Source organism: Tachyglossus aculeatus, chromosome 3 (genome assembly GCF_015852505.1).
Source record: "Tachyglossus aculeatus isolate mTacAcu1 chromosome 3, mTacAcu1.pri, whole genome shotgun sequence".
Taxonomy (NCBI): domain Eukaryota; kingdom Metazoa; phylum Chordata; class Mammalia; order Monotremata; family Tachyglossidae; genus Tachyglossus; species Tachyglossus aculeatus.
The window spans coordinates 77,362,654-77,381,021 of NC_052068.1; the positions used below are offsets into that span (position 1 = coordinate 77,362,654).

General features: G+C 42.8%; 1 protein-coding gene across 2 annotated transcripts in view; it reads left to right on the plus strand.

Annotated features, from left to right (window-relative positions):
* PDZD2 (PDZ domain containing 2) overlaps positions 1–18,368 on the plus strand; it is a 320,362-nt gene that overhangs the window by 236,230 nt on the left and 65,764 nt on the right. For both annotated transcript variants that reach the window (XM_038743608.1, XM_038743609.1), the window contains exons 8-10: positions 8,111–8,259; positions 11,467–11,586; positions 16,062–16,176. In XM_038743608.1, the coding sequence (XP_038599536.1) occupies positions 8,111–8,259; positions 11,467–11,586; positions 16,062–16,176 (384 nt within the window). The remainder of the gene's footprint in view (positions 1–8,110; positions 8,260–11,466; positions 11,587–16,061; positions 16,177–18,368) is intronic.

An 18,368-nucleotide genomic window follows, 5' to 3' on the forward strand; every position in this document is an offset into this window, starting at 1 on the left:
ACAGGTGGATATTTGGGGGAATAAGGACTATAACAGTTTTGGGTCCTCCCAGGCCTAACTATGCAGTTTATTTAATTTAGTCTCAGTTTCCAAAGAAAATAGTTATCATGACCTTACAAAAACCAACTTGCTCAGCCGTAAGACCCACTTGCTGTTCATTGATCCCATACCCCCTCTAGAAAAATCTCTTTACCCTTTAATGGGAGTGGGTGTAAAATGTATCATGACAAATAGCAGATAATCAGAGGGCTCCAGTTTGTGGTGGTTTTGTTTTATGTCTAACACAGAGAGGAGTGCAGCAAAAGTAAGGTTAGAAAATGGGATTTAGAAAGCAATCTTAAGTTTATTGAGACTGTAAACTACTAACTGTAGGTTTATTATTTGTAAGCTCCTTGTGGGCAGAGAACATGTCTACAACTGTCTTATAATGTTCAGCATTTAGTACAGTTCTCTGTAAACTGTCAGCACTAAAATAAATACAGTTGATTGATTGAAAGAAAAAAATTGACATGGGTTGAGCCTCGTGAAGAGAAGGCCGAAGGGCTAATTTAATTGTGATTGCCTCCAAGGACAGGGTAATAGTCACCATTCACTGACAGTACAGGAAGAAGAAAACAGCTAAGATTGCGAAGATGGCCTCCAGATTAACTCAAAGTTCTCTGATTATGGCCATTAGACTGTAGGATCAAGTGACTGTGTGACCCAGGGAGGCTGAGGAATTTCTTCACTTAGAGAACTCGATGAGGTGGAATCAGCGATTTTTAGTTTAGAAGACTTTGAAAGGCCCCTTCTGGCCCCGACATACTATTATCAGAACCCACATTTATGCCCTTCATCAACACGATGGTGTTGATTTCCCAGTAGTTTTTGAATAAGGGAATTGCTCCAACATAGATTCTGGTTTCATCTTTGGAATTAATGTGAAGATCTATCCTCAGACACTTGCAAGCATCTTGTGCTATGCAAGCACGTTGATTCAGCTGGCTACCCTGGGATCGGCTCTCCAACAGCTAATGTCAAGAAGCCACATAAGCCTTTGGCACAGGCCTCGACAACCCTTTCTCATATGGTTGCCAGGTTCAGCTGGGGAACTGATGCATATCGACTGCCAACAATGATTGTGGCTTGGTGATTGGTTCAGTTGAGCTTTTGAGCTCCAATGGCAAAAGCAAGCCTTGACCTGAGGATTATTTTTCCTCATCATGTAGTATAGCAATTACAACAAAATAATAAAGGAATAATGAAACAGTTGGTTTATCTCGGTGTATTTATTCATTGCCCATGATTTCATAACAGGAAATATTTCAGAATGTCTTTCCCCCAGTGTCAACCAGTGACTTAAAATGGAGAAGTTAGACCTAGCCCTTTTCTCTTTCATCAATAATGGCAAGGGAATATTAAAAGCAAAGTTGCATAAAAGCCTGATCATCATTATGTGTGCTGTCTCCGTACATACCAGAAGCAATCTAAAGCCCCTTCTTCCATGCAAAACTGCTGCCCCTTACTCATATCATGGATTTGCACTCTGTCCTTCTTCCCAAACCATGACACTAAGTTGATTTGCAAAGGGAAAATGAAGTTTTTACGTGATAGGTTTTTTTGTTGTTGTTTTTCATAGTATTTGTTAAGTGCTTATTGTGTGTCAAGCACTGTTCCAAGTTTCGGGGCAGATAGAAACTATATTAGGTTGGACATGGGACTCACATCCTAAGATATTATTTGCTTTGGGCCAAGAATCAGTCTGAAAAAGGCCAAAGTCATGCTTTAACTGAAGGTCAGCTCCTCAGTCCCTGCTCCAGTAGTATCCACTAAGATGATTCACAACTTAAAACCTTTGAAAAATTCTGCTGAATGTATTGTAAATGACAACATTACAAAATATAGTAGTATAGCAAGCACGTGTGTGGAACATCAGCTCTGGAATGGAAGAGTCGTCAGCCTAAAAAATGAAATTCCCGTCTTCCGTCGCCTGCCATGTCAACATTGCTCTATGGCCCTGTGGCATGGCTGCCGTACTAATGGCTTATAAAACAGCTAGACTGATTCCCTCTGTGCTCCCTGCGGTGGAGAGCTGGCATAAAATGGCAAGATGTCGTTCCCAAAATACCAAGATCCTGCCATAGTGCGGGATCACGGGCACTGAGGTGATGACAGTCAGAGCTTGTTTGCAGTGGCGTGCTCTTCTGGTTTGTATGAACAATAAAAGGATGTCCAAAATCTTTTATAGAGAGCTTAGCAGTGGAGCGTGCTCCTGAGGTGGACAGAGGAAACCAAGAAAGAGCATACTAAAGAATAACCTCAAAATGGGCGCCATTAGCACTAATGCTTGGAAACCTGTGGCGTGAGACAGGTCCTCTTGATGTCCAATCTGCCATTTAGCTCTTCGGTGTCTTGAGGACAAGGATGTTGATGCAGCAAGAGAGAAATATGCTAGGCTAAAGATGGCCTTTAGCCCTTCCCTAACACCAGTCCAAAGGCACGATCTGTGGTTAGCCGTGATCTTCATACCTTGGCCTCTGCTCACATCTCTCAAATCTTCTTGTTTTGATGGGAAACTCCACCAGAATCCTTCAGTATAGGTTAAATTGTGAAACAGTGGGAAAAATTGTCAGTGTGTGAAGTCAATTCATTCACCACCGCTAGGCTGGGCTTATGAATGGGCTAAGGGCTGTGTACAAGGTATGGGGCTGGCACAGTGGTAGAAAAGTGAGGCTAGAACTCAAGGAGGATCAAGGAGGTTCAAAAGTTTCATGGACACTCCAAGTCTGGGGGAAAGAAAAATCATATATCAATCAATCAATCAATCATATTTATTGGTCACTTACTGTGTGCAGAGCACTGTACTAAGAGCTTGGGAAGTACAAGTTGGCAACATATGTTAGGAAAGACCCTGTAGAAATTCACTTTGTCAGGTGTCCTGGAAATTGGCATCGCTGGTTTAAACCTGCAGTAGGTGTTGCTGCCTTACATAGGTTTTCCGAAGAACTGCATGGGGTCTGTGGCATCTAGTTGATTTACTGGTCATTGCATTACACTTTTTGCTAGTTTCAAAAAGACAGTAATCAGTGTTATTTTCACATGACTGAACATCCTAAGGAGAGATTATGATTCATGTTTGAATATTTGTGGCTGCACTTGCCAACCATCTGTTGTAAAGAATTTGGTAAACTGGAATTTTTTTTAATTGTATTTGTTAAGTGCATACTATGTGCCTGGCACTCTACTGAGCATTGGAGTAGGTTCAACATAATTAGTTTGGAAAGAGTCCATGTCCTACATGGGGCTCATAGTCTTCATCCCCATTTTGCAGATGAAGTAACTGAGGCACAGAGAAGTGAAGTGGCTTTCCCCAAGGTCACACAACAGGCAAGTTGTGGAGCTGGTATTAGAACCTAGGTCCAGATGCCCAGGCCTGTGAGGTGTCCAATAAACTCTGCTGTGAGTGTAGATAAGGTGACTAGAGATCAAATTAAGGATTTGCAAGGCAGCAAAGCATAGTGGAAAGAGCCCGGGAGTCAGAAGGCCCAGGTTCTAGCCCCAGCTTTACCACCTACATTTTGTGTGACCTTGGATAAGTCACTGAACTTTTGTATCTGTTTCCTCATTTTGAAATGGGGCTAAAATACCTCTTCTCCCTCTCTATACCCTCCAGGGAGAGGGACAGTGAATGTGCCTGATTTATTAACCTGTGTCTGCCTCAGTGCTTATCACAGAGCATCCACATAATCAAATGCTTAATAAATATAGTAATTATTATTAATACGCTCCATTTCAAAGACAGCAAATGGAGAAAAATTTGGTGTGAATGGAGCTTGTTTGACATGTAACATTTTTAACATATAAAATGTTGCTTTTTACAATGCTGTTCTGGCAAAGCAGTGCATGTTTATGTTAACACAATGCAGTTGTTATTACATCAGAGACAAAATAGAACATATGTTTGTATGTACCATATTTATTTGCATAATTGCCCCATTTTTTTGCCAAATTTTGACAACCCAGATACAGGGAAAGGACTATTATATGGAATCCTGTAAGAATTAAATGTAGCAATAAAGGGAGCAGGGAGAAAAAAAGGAGGGGAAGTAAGCAAAAGGTAAGATTGCCCCGAGTTCCTTCCATCCCACTCTCCCAGGTGCTGCATTCAGTGGGCACTTTACAAATGAACTCCCCGTCCTTTTTCCTCTTCCTGCCTTGGAGTTACCACATCTCAGTGCAGAAACTGCCTCCTGATCCCTTATCTGTGGCATTAGCATGTTCTGTCCCTTCTCTTCTTCGCAATCAGGTGTGGCCACTATCACTGTTTACAGAAAATAATCTCAGTAAATCCATCAGTCAGTGGGATTTATTGAGCACTTAACTGTGTGCAGAGCACTGTAAAAAAAAACTCTGGGGAAAGCTCAACAGACTAGGTAGTCTCTATCCCTACCCTCAAGGAGTTTACAGACTAGACAAGGAGACAGACATTAAAATAAATTACAGATAGCACCTTACAGAGGTCATGGGTTCAAACCCAGGCTCTGCCAATTGTCAGCTGTGTGACTTTGGGCAAGTCACTTAACTTCTCTTTGCCTCAGGTACCTCTTCTGTAAAATGGGGATTAAGACTGTGAGCCCCCCGTGGGACAAACTGATCACCTTGTAACCTCCCCAGTGCTTAGAACAGTGCTTTGCACATAGTAAGAGCTTAATCAATGCCATTATTATAATTATTATTATTACTGTGGGGTTGGGATGAAAGTCAGAGTGCTTAAGGGTTACAGACCTAAGTGCATCGGTGAAGCAGAATGGAGGGCAAATTTAGTCAGGGAAGGCCTCTTGGAGTAGATGCAATTTTAGTAGGGCTTTAGAGATGGGGTGGTTTGTTGGATATGAATAAGGAGGACGTTCAAGACCCAAGGGAGGATGTGGGCAAGGAGTTGGTGGTGAGAAAGAAAAGATCAAGATATAGTGAATAGGTTGGCATTAGAAGAGTGAAATGTGTGGGTTTCGTTCTAATAAGAATTTCAGCGAGGTGGTACAGGGAGAGCTGATTGAATGACTTAAAACTGATGGTAAGGAGTTTCTGTTTTATGATGATGATGGCATTTATTAAGCGCTTACTATGTGCAAAGCACCGTTCTAAGCGCTGAGCACCGTTTTATGCAGAGATGAATGGGTAACCTTTGGAGGATTTTGACGAAGGGTAACTGGGACTGAACTTTTTTTCAGAAAAATGGTCCAGGCAACAGATGAAATGTGGACTGGGGAAAGGAGAGGCAGGAGTTGAACAATCAATCAATCAATCAATCAGTCGTATTTATTGAGTGCTTACTATGTGAACAGCACTGTACTAAGTGCTTCGGAAGTACAAGTTGGCAACATATAGAGACAGTCCCTACCCAACAGTGGGCTCACAGTCTAGAAGGGGGAGACAGAGAACAAAACCAAACATATTAACAAAATAAAATAATTAGAATAGATATGTACAAGTAAAATAAATAAATAAATACAGTAATAAATATGTACAAACATATATACAGGAGGTAGATGAAGTAGTCGGGGTGCTTGACGTGAGATGGATAGCAACTATTGGAAATTTTTGAGGAATGAGATGGTATGCACTGAATGGTCTTTTGGAAAAATGATCTGGGCAGCAGAGTGAAGTGAGGACTGGAAAGAGGAAAGAAATGAGGCGGGGAGGTTAGAGAGGAAGTTGATGTAGAAGTCAAGGTGTTTGATGTGGAGATGGGTGGCCAACCATTGGAGGTTTTTGAGGAGTAGGGAGCTATGGACTGAGTGTTTTTTATAAAAATGATCCAGGTAGAGTGAAGTAGAATATGCTTAGTACAGCACTTAGTACAGTGCTCTGCACACAGTAAGTGGTCAACAAATATGATTGAATGAAGTATGGACTGCAGAGGGAAGAGACAGGAGCCAAGGAGGTATGAGATGAGGTAGACGGGTGTGGTAAAGGTGGAAAATTATAAGTGCTTGGATCAACATGTAGCAATTTGAATAGCGAGAAAAAAGCAGATTCTTGGGATCTGAAAGTAGAACCGATTGGATTTGTTGACAGAATTTGTGGGTTGAAAGAGCGAGATGAGTTGAGGATAATGCCGACGTTATGGACTTGTGAGACAGATTGGATGATGGTGTTGTCTACTGTTGTGGAAAAATCTCGGGGAGTGGAAGGTTTGGGTGGGAAGATGAGGAGTTGTATTTTGGACATGTTAAGTTTGAGATGTAGGCAGGACAGCCAAGTATAGATGTCCTGAAGGCAGGAGGATACCCGAGAATGCAGTTAGAAGGTAGAAGACAGAGGCCGAGCTGGCGAAACATACTGAGGAAGAGTGACCAGAAAGATAGGAGAACCAGGAGAGGACAGTCAAGATTTATTTTATTTCTCTTCAAAAGTCAGGGAGTGGGGAGAGATATTGTGTAGTGGGACAATGATGGTGAGTAAATAAGGCATATGTGTGTATCAGTCAATCACTGGTACTTAATTGAGTGCTTACTGTGTACAGAGCACTCTATTTAGCACTTGGGGGAGTACAGTACAACAGAGTTGGTATAGACGTGTTCCCTGCCCGTATAAACATATTGACTCTCCCTACATGGAAATCCTAAATGGCATTCTCTAACTACTTTTTTTTCTCCTTTTTCATTTTCTTCTTCTCTTCGAAGAAATGAGAGGGATGGGGAAGAGGAAAGTGTTTGGTCTGTCTTTGTTTCCACTAGTCAAAGTTGTTCCCACCTGTAATTAATTTTAGTGTGTGACTGTTCCCTTAGATTGTAAGGTCCTCGAGGGGAGGGTTCATGTCTACTACTTCCATTGTGCTCTCCCAGTTGTTTCCTATATGGCCCTGCATGCCATAGCCTCTCAATAGATACTGCTGATTGATTAATTGCCCCGAGAGACAAATCAGGAATATAGGGCCGAATCCAGATGAGGAGGGAGGGAGGGAGGGAGGGAGGAAGGAAGGAAGGAAGGAAGGAAGGAAGGAAAAGGAAGGAAGGGAGGAAGGAAGGAAGGAAGGAAAGAAAGAAAGAAAGCTAATGCTTACTGGTTCAGTAGTTCTACTCCTCAAACCTCACCTCCCATGCTTTTAGAATGGAGGAGGTTGGCTGTTAAATCCAGGATTCCCAGAAACAGAGAAGCCCTGCTTACTATATTCCAAGCACCAGGATAAAATCCTTTGCATATTTGTTTAAATACAAAGTTCATTTTCACCCCCTGCTCCCACTCTTTATTTACTGGTTATGTGCCTTTTCACTTAATATTGGAAACTTCTCAAGCTTTGATTTTTTACATAATAGCACAGCACTGTATGGGCACTTAGTAAAAATTCGTATTGTTGTCATTGGAATACTAAAGTTTATTCATCTGTCCCTCATGAGGACACAATTCCATTCCACAGTTTGGTCTTGAAGGAAACAAACTTTTCCATCTCTAGGAAATGCAAACAAGCCAGGGCTTGGAAGTCAGAGGTCGTGGGTTCTAATCCCGGCTCCACCACTTATCAGCTGTGTGACTTTGGGCAAGTCATTTAACTTCTCTGTGCCTCAATTACCTCATCTATAAAATGGGGATTAAAACTGTGAGCCCCATGTGGGACAACCTGACTGATAACCTTGTATCTCCCCCAGCGCTTAGAACAGTGCTTGGCCCATAGTAAGTGCTTAACAAATACCATTATTATTATTATTATTATTATTATTATTATTATTAAATCCATCTGTTGTTAACAGTTATTTAATCACCTTACCAACAGCCATGGTGTCATAACAGTGTGTTTTCAAAAAACCTAAATGATGAATTTTATATAAAAATATTCTCATGTATCCACCAATCCAACCATGTCCTTATTTAGAATCTTCAAAGAAAAAAGAGCTCTTTCCATATCTTGTCATAAGGGTTATGAGAAAGTAATAGCAGGAGTGGTCACGGGGAATCTCAAAAATAAACCATTAAGCATGTCCATTATTTTGTTATGTCAGGCATCCAAGAAAAGCCAGCCCTCTTGGTAATCATGCCTACACATCTTACTTAGCTCAGCTGGTCCCTGCCTCAATGGCTTCTAAGATTCTTTTCCTGTAATACGTGGTCTTCTCCCATTCTACGTTTGTAGGAGGTGCACCCCGCCTAGAATCTGTGGGAGAAGATGATGAGCTGATGGTGGAGATCGGTGACACAAATGGAGAGATGATAGAGAACCTCTCAAGAGGCGGCCGAAAGCATTCTCTTCCACAGCAGCTGGACTCTGCTGGGATGAGACAGGTCAGTACCGATTCTCAAATCACTCGGTCTCAACCTATAGTACCTAAGTACAGGAAAATCAGAATATTGAGTGCCTACTATCTGCAGAGCACTCTACTATTCATTCATTCATTCATTCATATTTATTGAGCACTTACTGTGTGCTGAGCACTGTTCTAAGCTCTTGGGAAGTACAAATGGGCAACATATAGATGGTCCCTACCCAACAACGGGCTCACAGTCTAGAAGGGGGAGACGGACAAAAAACCAACAACAAACAAGTAGACAAGTGTCAATACCAACAGAATAAATAGAATTATAGCTATATATGCATCATTAATAAAATAGAGTAATAAATATGTACAAATATACACAAGTGCTGTGATGAGGGGAAGGGGGAAGGGCAGAGGGAGGGAGGGGGTGTTGGGGTGGGGAGGCGGAGGAGCGGGAAAAAGGGGGAGCTTAGTCTGGAAAGGCCTCCTGGAGGAGGTGAGCTTTCAGTAGGGCTTCGAAGGAAGCAAGAAAGCTAGTTTGGTGGATGTGTGGAAAAAATATGGAACGCTTCACGAATTTGCATGTCATACTAAGTTCTTGGAAGAGAACAGTACCCATTGTTGGGTAGGGACCGTCTCTATGTGTTGCAAATTTGTACTTCCCAAGCGCTTAGTACAGTGCCCTGCACACAGTAAGTGCTCAATAAATACGACTGAATGAATGAATGTATGAACAGTACAACAGAGTTGGCAGACACATTCCCTGACTGCAACAAGCGAACTTGTATGTAGAGATGAGGCCCGAAAATAAGGGGGCCTTGTCATTTTTCTTTTAATCGATCCTCTGGGTCTTTAGAAAAAGTCAGTGTGAACAACTGAGAAGATGAGCTGAGACTTGTGAGGCCCGAAGGGAAGCACCAGAGCCACGAACAGGGCTGGACTTCAAGTAGGAAAAACATCTTAGTGGGCGTTTAATGACCCCCTTCCTGCTGTGTGTTTTGGATAAGAGAGTTTGATTCCACTCCCAGTAGACACTGAGGCCTCATTAAAGTATCTCATCTGTGGTTGTCTGGTGTGCAGTGAATCTATCAATTGAGTGTGCTTGCATGTGTGTGCATTTGTGTACCCAGTACCCTTTCAGTGAGTACTGGATGATTTCACCCTTCGGGTTTAGGAGTTTAGAAGTCAGGGCCATTGTAACTCTGTTCAAAAAGGGCATCCTCCCTTATTAAAGGCAGATCTGCCCGCAGGACATGGAAGAACCTGTACCCTAACAATCCAGTGGTTATGTGGATCCAATAAATAACATAGGGAAGACAGCTTAATTTTGATTTTCTAGGCTCAGACTGCTGATTCCAGTTAGCAAGCACACTCTGATGGTGATGGTATATTAACCATAGGAATTCCCTGGAACTCGTGCTGGCTGGATGGGGACTAGGAAATTGTCATTAACTCAGTCTCAGAAAAAAACAGTCATTGTTTTCAATTGACAAATATTTTTCTCGAGCTTGGTAGAATCCTACTGTCTTGGCATCTTCAAGCACTTTGCCTTCTGTTCAAAATTACACATGCAATTGTCTCTTGGTCTTTCCCCCTTTAGCTTTGGTGGGTATTGAGGAAGGGGGAGGGAGCGGAGAGAGCTGTTTTAAAAGGAAGATACAGAGTTATCGAGGACAGGAGTCAGTGGGTAGCAGCAGTGGACCGAATTGGGTGTCAGCATTATTATTGTTATTATTATTAATTGATAATAATAATCATCATATTTATTGAGGGCCTACTGTGTGCAAAGCACCATATCTAGACAGGCACGATAGGAAAAAAGCATCTTCATCCTCACCAGAACCAGTTTCCTCCAACTCCTTCTCAAGATCACTAGACTTCAAAGCCGTTTGTAAACTGGGTTAAAGAAGCATCAAATTCCTGGAGTTCCTTTTTGCTGGCAAGCTTCATGAGAAAACTGAAGTAGTCGTATTAGTATTTACTAAACATTTACTGTTTGCAAAGGACTGTACAAACTGCAGGAAGAGAAATCACAAGTGGGAATTAGACAGAGTTCCTGTCCCTCAGGGGCTCAAGTGAATTTAAATTGTCTCTCTCTAGGCCCAGCAAGGGGGAATTAAGAAATAGAACAATCATTGGGTTAAGCCTGTCTAGTGGGCAGGCTTTCCAGCAAACTTTTTCTCCTGCCATCTTGAGGACCATTGGATCATCATCCCACCACTACAGACTATGTAACCCATGTCTCCCCCATTAATGGACTTGTATCTCAGGTGTGCTGTTGCCAATCAACAAAACGGAATCTTCCTAGGCAGTCCAAAATGCACAATATGTTGCCATCCAATATCTGAGATAGTTTGCTTTGGAAGGTAGAAAGCCAAAATGAAATAGTTTATGATGTCTGAGTTTCATATTAAATTGCTATAAGTGGATTTTTTTTTTTTTTTGCTTTTGCTGGCATAAGTGCAACTTCTGCTGAAAGTGATCTATAAATCAAGAAATTATATATACTGTTTAAAGGGCTTTGAACTTTATTTAAAAAACTAGACTGTATGTATACTTGAATATAAAACCTTTATTCTTACAAATATTGTACTATGCCTTATGGTTATTCTGTGGGCTATATCCAGGAAAAAGATATCAACATTTAAGTTGGTTTATGCTATAAGGAGGGGGAGTGTGGAATATATGAAAATATTTTCCTTCACATATCTGAGGAATTAGGAATGTGGCAGCTGCGGTTTTGTTTGTACATATGTAAATTAAGAGATGTGAATTGGTAGGTGTATAGGTTTATGGGTCCATTTGAGGGGAGAGAGAGCTTGAAATGACATTTTTTAACAATGTTTGTCATCTTGTGAGAGTGGGCAGCCTTTTGGAGTAGGATGCTGAAACATTCCCTAGTGGGCATTGGCTTGGCTCATGGGCATTCCCTAGTGGGAAGGAGAAGACTGGGAGAAGGTGGATTCCAGGACTCTAACCCTTCTCACGTCCCACTTCTGTGTGAGGAGTTGGAGTTGGGAAGGTAAGAGGTAGCAGTTGGTGGCGTTCCTGCTATCATCTCAGCAGATCCCTAACTTTGTAGTATGAAATTTATTCTGCTCTTGAAGTGGGAATGGCGGACAAAAAGGTTTTGTCCTACTCACATGATGAGGTATTGAATTTGGGTAATATTTTTTAAACCCTTACTAAGATAAATGAAGGTATTCCTGACATTTGCAATGTATCACCTCCTTAGGAATACCACGCAGTGAAGAAGTCTACCCGCTCCTTAAGTGCCGCTCAGGTAGAATCTCCTTGGAGACTGGCCCAGCCATCCATTATCTCCAACATTGTGCTGATGAAAGGACAAGGCAAGGTGAGGCATTTTCCCAAGGAATGATCATCAAAATAAGGTGGTTACTTCATTTCTCCCAAATTGTGGCAGAGAAATGAAAAGGTAAAGACCTGGGCAAGGTTCGAAGACTGGGAATCAAGTGTGTGCTTTGGACTACTTTCCTGGCTGCCAACCTCAGGTTATGGTTGTGCTATCACATCCCTTTCCTACCCTTCACTTCAGGGATATGAAAGGTCACTGGCATCTAGCCCAGCCTCTTGTATCCTTGTCAGAGGACATGAAAGTAATGACAGGGCAGAGATCTCCATTTTTAAAACCTGTCATAATCTAAGAGAAGGCAGAGGCCGTGATCCCAGCCCAAATCCCCATTAAATCCCTCAATTAAACTTATTCCATTGTTAAAAAACAGGTAGAGGGGCTGTTTACGAAACTGGTGGTATGAGAAATGGAGATGGGTGAAATCAAATAATAAAACGAATATAGCACCGCAATAGCATTAAATTACATTTTCTTTATATTTCAAAAGTATTTTAGTCCTTTCAAGGGAGCGAGTAGTTATTGGAAAGGGGGTAGAGAACAAGAGGTAATTGGAGAGCCAATGAAGAAGTCTTTCACTTCTATTTAGTCACAGTCATCAAACTTGGGAACACTTCAGATTGTTTGGTGTTGAAGTCCTACCTCAGGGATTTAAAAATACATTATAGGACTTAGCTGACCCAAGACTTGCTCCCTGTGGCAGCCAAACAATTGCCCTAGTTCAGACGGTCAGAGCGTATTGTAAACCTGAAGTAATTAACTTTTCCCAGTCCTATGGGGATGTTTCCCATCCAGAGCACCCCAAGATTCCTCAGACAAATTGCTGTTACCATCCCATGAGTAAAAATGATAGGTCCCCACCACAAATGAGAATCATTCAGGAGTCTACTATCTGGCTTGTGCTCTACACTGGGTTTTCTGAATTCTGACCCCCTCGTTAGGTCAGATAATGCCACTATTATCCTGGGTGCACAAGGTACATAGGCTTTCCCTCTGTATAGTAAGAAAGAACTAAATAGTATTTTACTAAAGCTAAGTAGGATACTTCAAATATTATGTAAAAAGCAGTTAGAATACAGTAGATTGGTAGTTTGCATCAGTACCAAATCAAAAGTTCATCAGATCTGATCAGTTAACAGAACATAATTGTTTCCTTGGCTCGGTACCTCTTCTTGAGCTAGAATCCAGGTTCCCAAAACTTCCCAAATTAATTATACTTCCATGGGTCTTGGCTTCCTCAGCTCTTCTAAAGTGGGTGTACTTTCATTCATTCATTCATTCTTTCAGTCGTATTTATTGAGCGCTTACTGTATGCAGAGCACTGTTCTAAGCACTTGGGAGAATACAATACCACAATAAACTGACACATCCTCTGTCCAAAATATACTCATCAGTTCAGTACATTTTGGGCAGCCCGGGGATTAAAAAGCCTCTCATTTGCTGTTTGCAAGTATTTTATGCCTTCACCTATCTCTAGCCACTTGATCCATTTCTGGAACTGACATTGGTTCAGCTCTGGCAGTGCCACTGTTACCAATGACCCACTCAGGTAACAAGACTGTCTAGCTAAGTAACAATTACCGAAGGGACTGCACACTAGGATCATGTCTTACAACAGAAGAACTGGCCCCACATGCCAAGGGGCACCACCCTAGCATTATCCAGTAGACGCACACCTTTGCAGCAGAGGCTTGTGCCTTGAGAAGTAGCGTGGCTTAGTGGAAAGAGCCCAGGCTTGGGCGTCAGAGGTTGTGGGTTCTAATCCCGGCTCCACTGCTTGTCAGCTGTGTGACTTTGGGCAAGTCACTTAACTTCTCTGTGTCTGTAAAATGGGCATTAAGACTGTGAGCCCCATGTGGGACAACCTGATTAACTTGTATCTACCCCAGTGCTTAGAACAGTGCTTGGCACATAGTAAGCGCTAAACACCTAGAAGCAGCCTGGCGTAGTGGAAAGAGCATGGGCTTGGGAGTCAGAGGACGTGGGTTCTAATCCCAGGTCTGCCACTTGTCTGCCGAGTGACCTTGGTCAAGCCACTAAACTTGACCAAGTTTGGGGATTAAGACTGTGAGCCCCATGTGGGACAACCTAATTACCTTGTATCTACACCAGCGCTTTGAATTAATTGGCACATAGTAAACACTTAACAAATACCATTGTTATTATTATTATTGTTTTATAGTCAAAGAAATCCCAACTCCCAAATGCTTCCCAGACTGCTCCCCTTGGTTCCCAGTCCATCAGAGTCCTGCATGTTGAGCAAGTTCCTCCTTCCTTTTGCCAATCGTGTGCGAGAATATGTAGCAATCTCTTCTCAAAGAAAATTCCTCTTGATGATGTAAACAGTACAGATTCCTCCCCATTCGTTGATAGTTTGCGAGAATACTTTCCTCGAGAGTTTGTTGTTTTGACACTAGCATGTGTGAACCTTCTCCTTGAGCAATTCCAGAGATGAACGGTTTGTTTGCCCTGGACTGATGCAGGCTCAGTGCAGATATCTTCCTGCTGTTATTCAGCAGTTGGCACACCATGTGCCAGTGGGCTCTGGACTGCTGGTAACAGCCGTCAGGTATTTTTTTCTTCCTTTTGCTTCCTTTATTCTCTCTTTAGAACAGGCAGTGAATGGCCTGGCACCATGTCAGCCAGGTGGCAGTTATTTCTTGAAGTGATTGACGTTTGGGTCTTCACTTTAGCAAATTCAACAGAAACGTTGTTCCACCCCATCCTTCCAAGCCCAGCTTGCCCCATTCCCGTAAGTTTCCTCTCCCCACACCCAAGGCTTGTTCTTTGGTTTCCAGTCCCCTTGCATCATCATCTGTTTTAAATCTATTTTTGTAACTTTTTTCCCCTTTCTGATGCAGTGGATAGTGCAACTGCTGCTGCTTCCATCAGTCTGTCCCCATTCCCAAGAGCCACAAAGTCGGGGCAAGAACAACTCTGGATTTGGAAGCAGCGTGTCCTAATGGAAAGAGTCAGAGGACATGGGTTCTAATCCTGGCTTCAGTGCGTTCCTGCTGTGTGACCTTGGACTACTTCTCTGTGTTTCAATTCCCTTATCTGCAAAGTGGGGATTCAATACCTGTTCTCCCTTTTACTTAGACTGTGAGCCCCATGTGAGACCTGATTTAATACAGTAATTGGCATGTAGTGAGCCCTTAACAAATACTACAATTTTTGTTACCGTGATTATTATTATTAGCTTTGGGGCAGGATGGGGGAAAGCAGGGGACAGAAAAGGGCAGTAGGGCTCAGAGGAGAAGGCCTGAGCCTGGTTCAGGGGGAGAGGTAGACCTTGCAGTAGAAGGTCCAAGGCTCTGTCTGCCTCATCCTTTTCCTCCATCACCATCCTTTCTCCCCATCTCCTGCCTCGATCTGGCCTCACTCTCCCAGTTTGGTAGGTGCAGGGAGATGGGTAGTGGCAGTGAGATCTGCTTAAGTGCTTAGTACAGTGCTCTGCACACAGTAAGTGCTCAGTAAATATGACAGAATGAATCTGCAGCAGCAGAATACCTGTGGAGATGGAAATTGAAGATATAAGAGTGGGTTTGGAGTGGTGAGGGGCAAGGATGACTCGGAAAAAGAGGGAGTGGGTTCATGATAATAATAATAATAATAATATAATAATAATGGCATTTATTAAGCACTTACTATGTGCAAAGCACTGTTCTAAGTGCTGGGGAGGTTACAAGGTGATCAGGTTGTCCCACGGGGGGCTCACAGTCTTAATCCCCATTTTACAGGTGAGGTAACTGAGGCCCAGAGAAGTTAAGTGACTTGCCCAAAGTCACACAGCTGACAATTGGCAGAGCTGGGATTTGAACCCATGACCTCTGACTCCAAAGCCCGTGCTCTTTCCACTGAGCCATGCTGCTTCTCAGCGTGGATGTAGAAAGAGGGGTCAGAAAAGTAGTGTAATAGAATTTCTTAAACTCTTGTAGTGTGCTGAGCACTGGACTGAGCACTGGGAGGGAATACACAGAATTAGAATGAGATATGGTCCTTGTCCCTCAGTGGAGTTCAGAGTCAATTAACCAATCAGTTGTATTTATTGAGCACTTATTGTGTTCGGAGCACTATACTAAGCGCTTGGAGAGTACAGTACAGTGGAGTCAGCAGATACATTCCTTGTCCACAAGGAGCTTTCAGTCTAGACGGAGCTCTTTAATCTGAGGAAAGACTGAAAGTTACGGAATGCCAGCGAGGGAATGGGTTGTGTCTTACTTTATGTAGCTTGAAAGAAATGGGATCAAGTACGTGAATTCTGAGGTTCCTGGAGAAAAATGTGCTTCTCCAATTGGCAACTCCTAGAAGCTAGGAGTACGTAAATGACTGTCCCTATGCCAGACAGGTCCAGGAGACTGAGATAGTTTAATTGTAAGATTTATATTGTATAGTCCCCATATTCTAGAAACATTAATGAGTGGTGAAACTAACCTGAGCAATTTCTACTTCGGGTGTAGGGCCTTGGCTTCAGCATCGTGGGAGGTCAAGATTCAGCCCGAGGAAGAATGGGGATTTTTGTCAAGACTATTTTCCCTACTGGAGCAGCTGCTGCTGATGGAAGACTCAAAGAAGGTATGAGAAAGAATCACAGACTTTATACTGAACCGAGGTGATAATGGGATTTTGAGTCCAGAGGAAGCTGGAGACAAAGTGGAGTAACTTCCTGGCTGCAGCTATTCTGTCCATTAGGAAAGTAGCCACATCTCTCACTATGGAATTTCCTCAGGAGTAGAAGAATGTAACTCAGAAGCAGCTTGGCCTAGTGGAAGGAGCACAGTCCCGGGAGTCAGAGGACCTGGGTTCTAATTCCGGCTTTGCCGTGTGCATGCTCTGTGACAATGGACAAGTCACTCAACTTATCTAGGCCTCACATTCTTCATCTGCAAAATGGGAATTCAATAACTGTCCTCCCTCCTTCTTAGACTGTGAGCCCCATGTGGGATCTGATTGTCTTGTATCTACCCCAGTGCTTAGTATAGTGTTTGACACATTGTAAATGCTTAACAAATGCAATTATTATTATTTTTATCTCTATAGAGAATGCCTCTAAAGAACAGGCAGGCACTCTAATCTCAGATATGAAATTTAGCTGCTGAAAGTCAACTTTTATAGCTGCACGGGACCTGACGTGGGGTTTAGCTTTCCCTGCTACTGAAGCAAACAGCCATTACTGGTGAAGTCCTAGAATTGTTAGGCAGAAATAAATCCTCAGAAGTCACCTAGGCCTTCCCCTGCTTTCCACTGGTTCTGAAGAGAGTTGATCCAGGTATTAACAATCTGTTAATCACAGTCATGTGTTTGTAGAATAAAATTCACAGGGAGGTATCATGGCCCAGTGGAAAAGCACAACTCTACCACTGGCCTGTTGTATGACCTTGGGCCAGTCACTTAATCTCTCCAAGCTTCAGTATCCTCATCTGTAAAATGGGGATAATGTACCTTTTTTGTACTCCTTGCCCCCCCATCTTTTTCCACTCCTCTGCCACCCATCTCCTTCCTCCTCCCTCCCTCCCCACCATCTTCCTTCTCTCCCTGTTGTTTTTCAAGAAAAGAAATTCATGGGAGGGGCAAAGTAGGAGAGAGTTGATATTTTTCAGCCAAGGAAATTCCTAAGCTAACTCATTGTCCTGCCTCCAGGATGCTGCTGATTGAAAACTGATATAATTGCCTTCCGCTTTCCACCTCAAGTACTGGCAATACAGATGTGTTTATCACCAAGACTACTCTTTCTTACCCTGTTTCTCAGTTATTCTCACTACTTTTTGCAGAGAAGCACAAGATGTAAAATCCATGCAAGCAGTCACTAATTTTTGTTCACCATCATAGGGCAAAACATAACACTAATATTACCTGGCAATTCTTCATCCATTAACATTTTAATTTATTGTGCATGTATATGTCAAGGGAAACATGATAAGCAGGGTGGCCTCATGGATAGAGCATGGCCCTGGGAGTCAGAAAGACCTGGGTTCTAATCCCAATGCTTCCACTTGCCTGGGGAAAGTCACTTAACTTCTCTGTGCCTAAGTTACCTCATCTGTAAAATGGGTATAAGGTTTTTGAGCTCCACATGGGACATGGACTGTGTCCAACCTGATTAGCTTGTATCTACCCTAGTGCTTAGTTCAGTGCCTGGCACATAGTGAGTGCTTAACAAATACCATGAAAAAAGGAAAGGGTCTATAGCTCATGACCTATTCTTTTACACTCTTCCTGCTGCTGCCAATCACCTACTTAGGGGCCTGGAAGAGGATGAAGGTAGGAATGAGATACTGCAGGTGCTAGTCTACTGAATCCCAGTGGAATCCCCATTGGCAGTGGTGATCTGAGAGTCCTGGGTGCTAGTAACAATGAATGCCAGGAATCCACCAGACAGCACAGTAGAGAAAGATGAACACAGACAAAAACTGAGGCATAAAGTAGCCGTGACTTCCAAACATGGTGTAGTGGGTGGAACATGGACCAGGGATTCAGAAGATCACCGGTTCTAATCCTGGCTCCGCTGCTTATCTGCTGTGTGATCTTGGGCAAGTTGCTACACTTCTCTGTGGGGATTGAGATTGTGAGCCCCACATGGGCAAGGACTGTATCCAACCTGATTTGCTTGTTCCACCTCAGTGCTTAGTAATAATGATGGCATTTGTTAAGCGCTTACTGTGTGCGAAGCACTTTTCTAAGCGCCGGGGGGGATACAAGGTCAAGTTGTCCAACGTGAGGCACACAGTTTTAATCCCCATTGTATAGATGAGGTAACTGAGGCACAG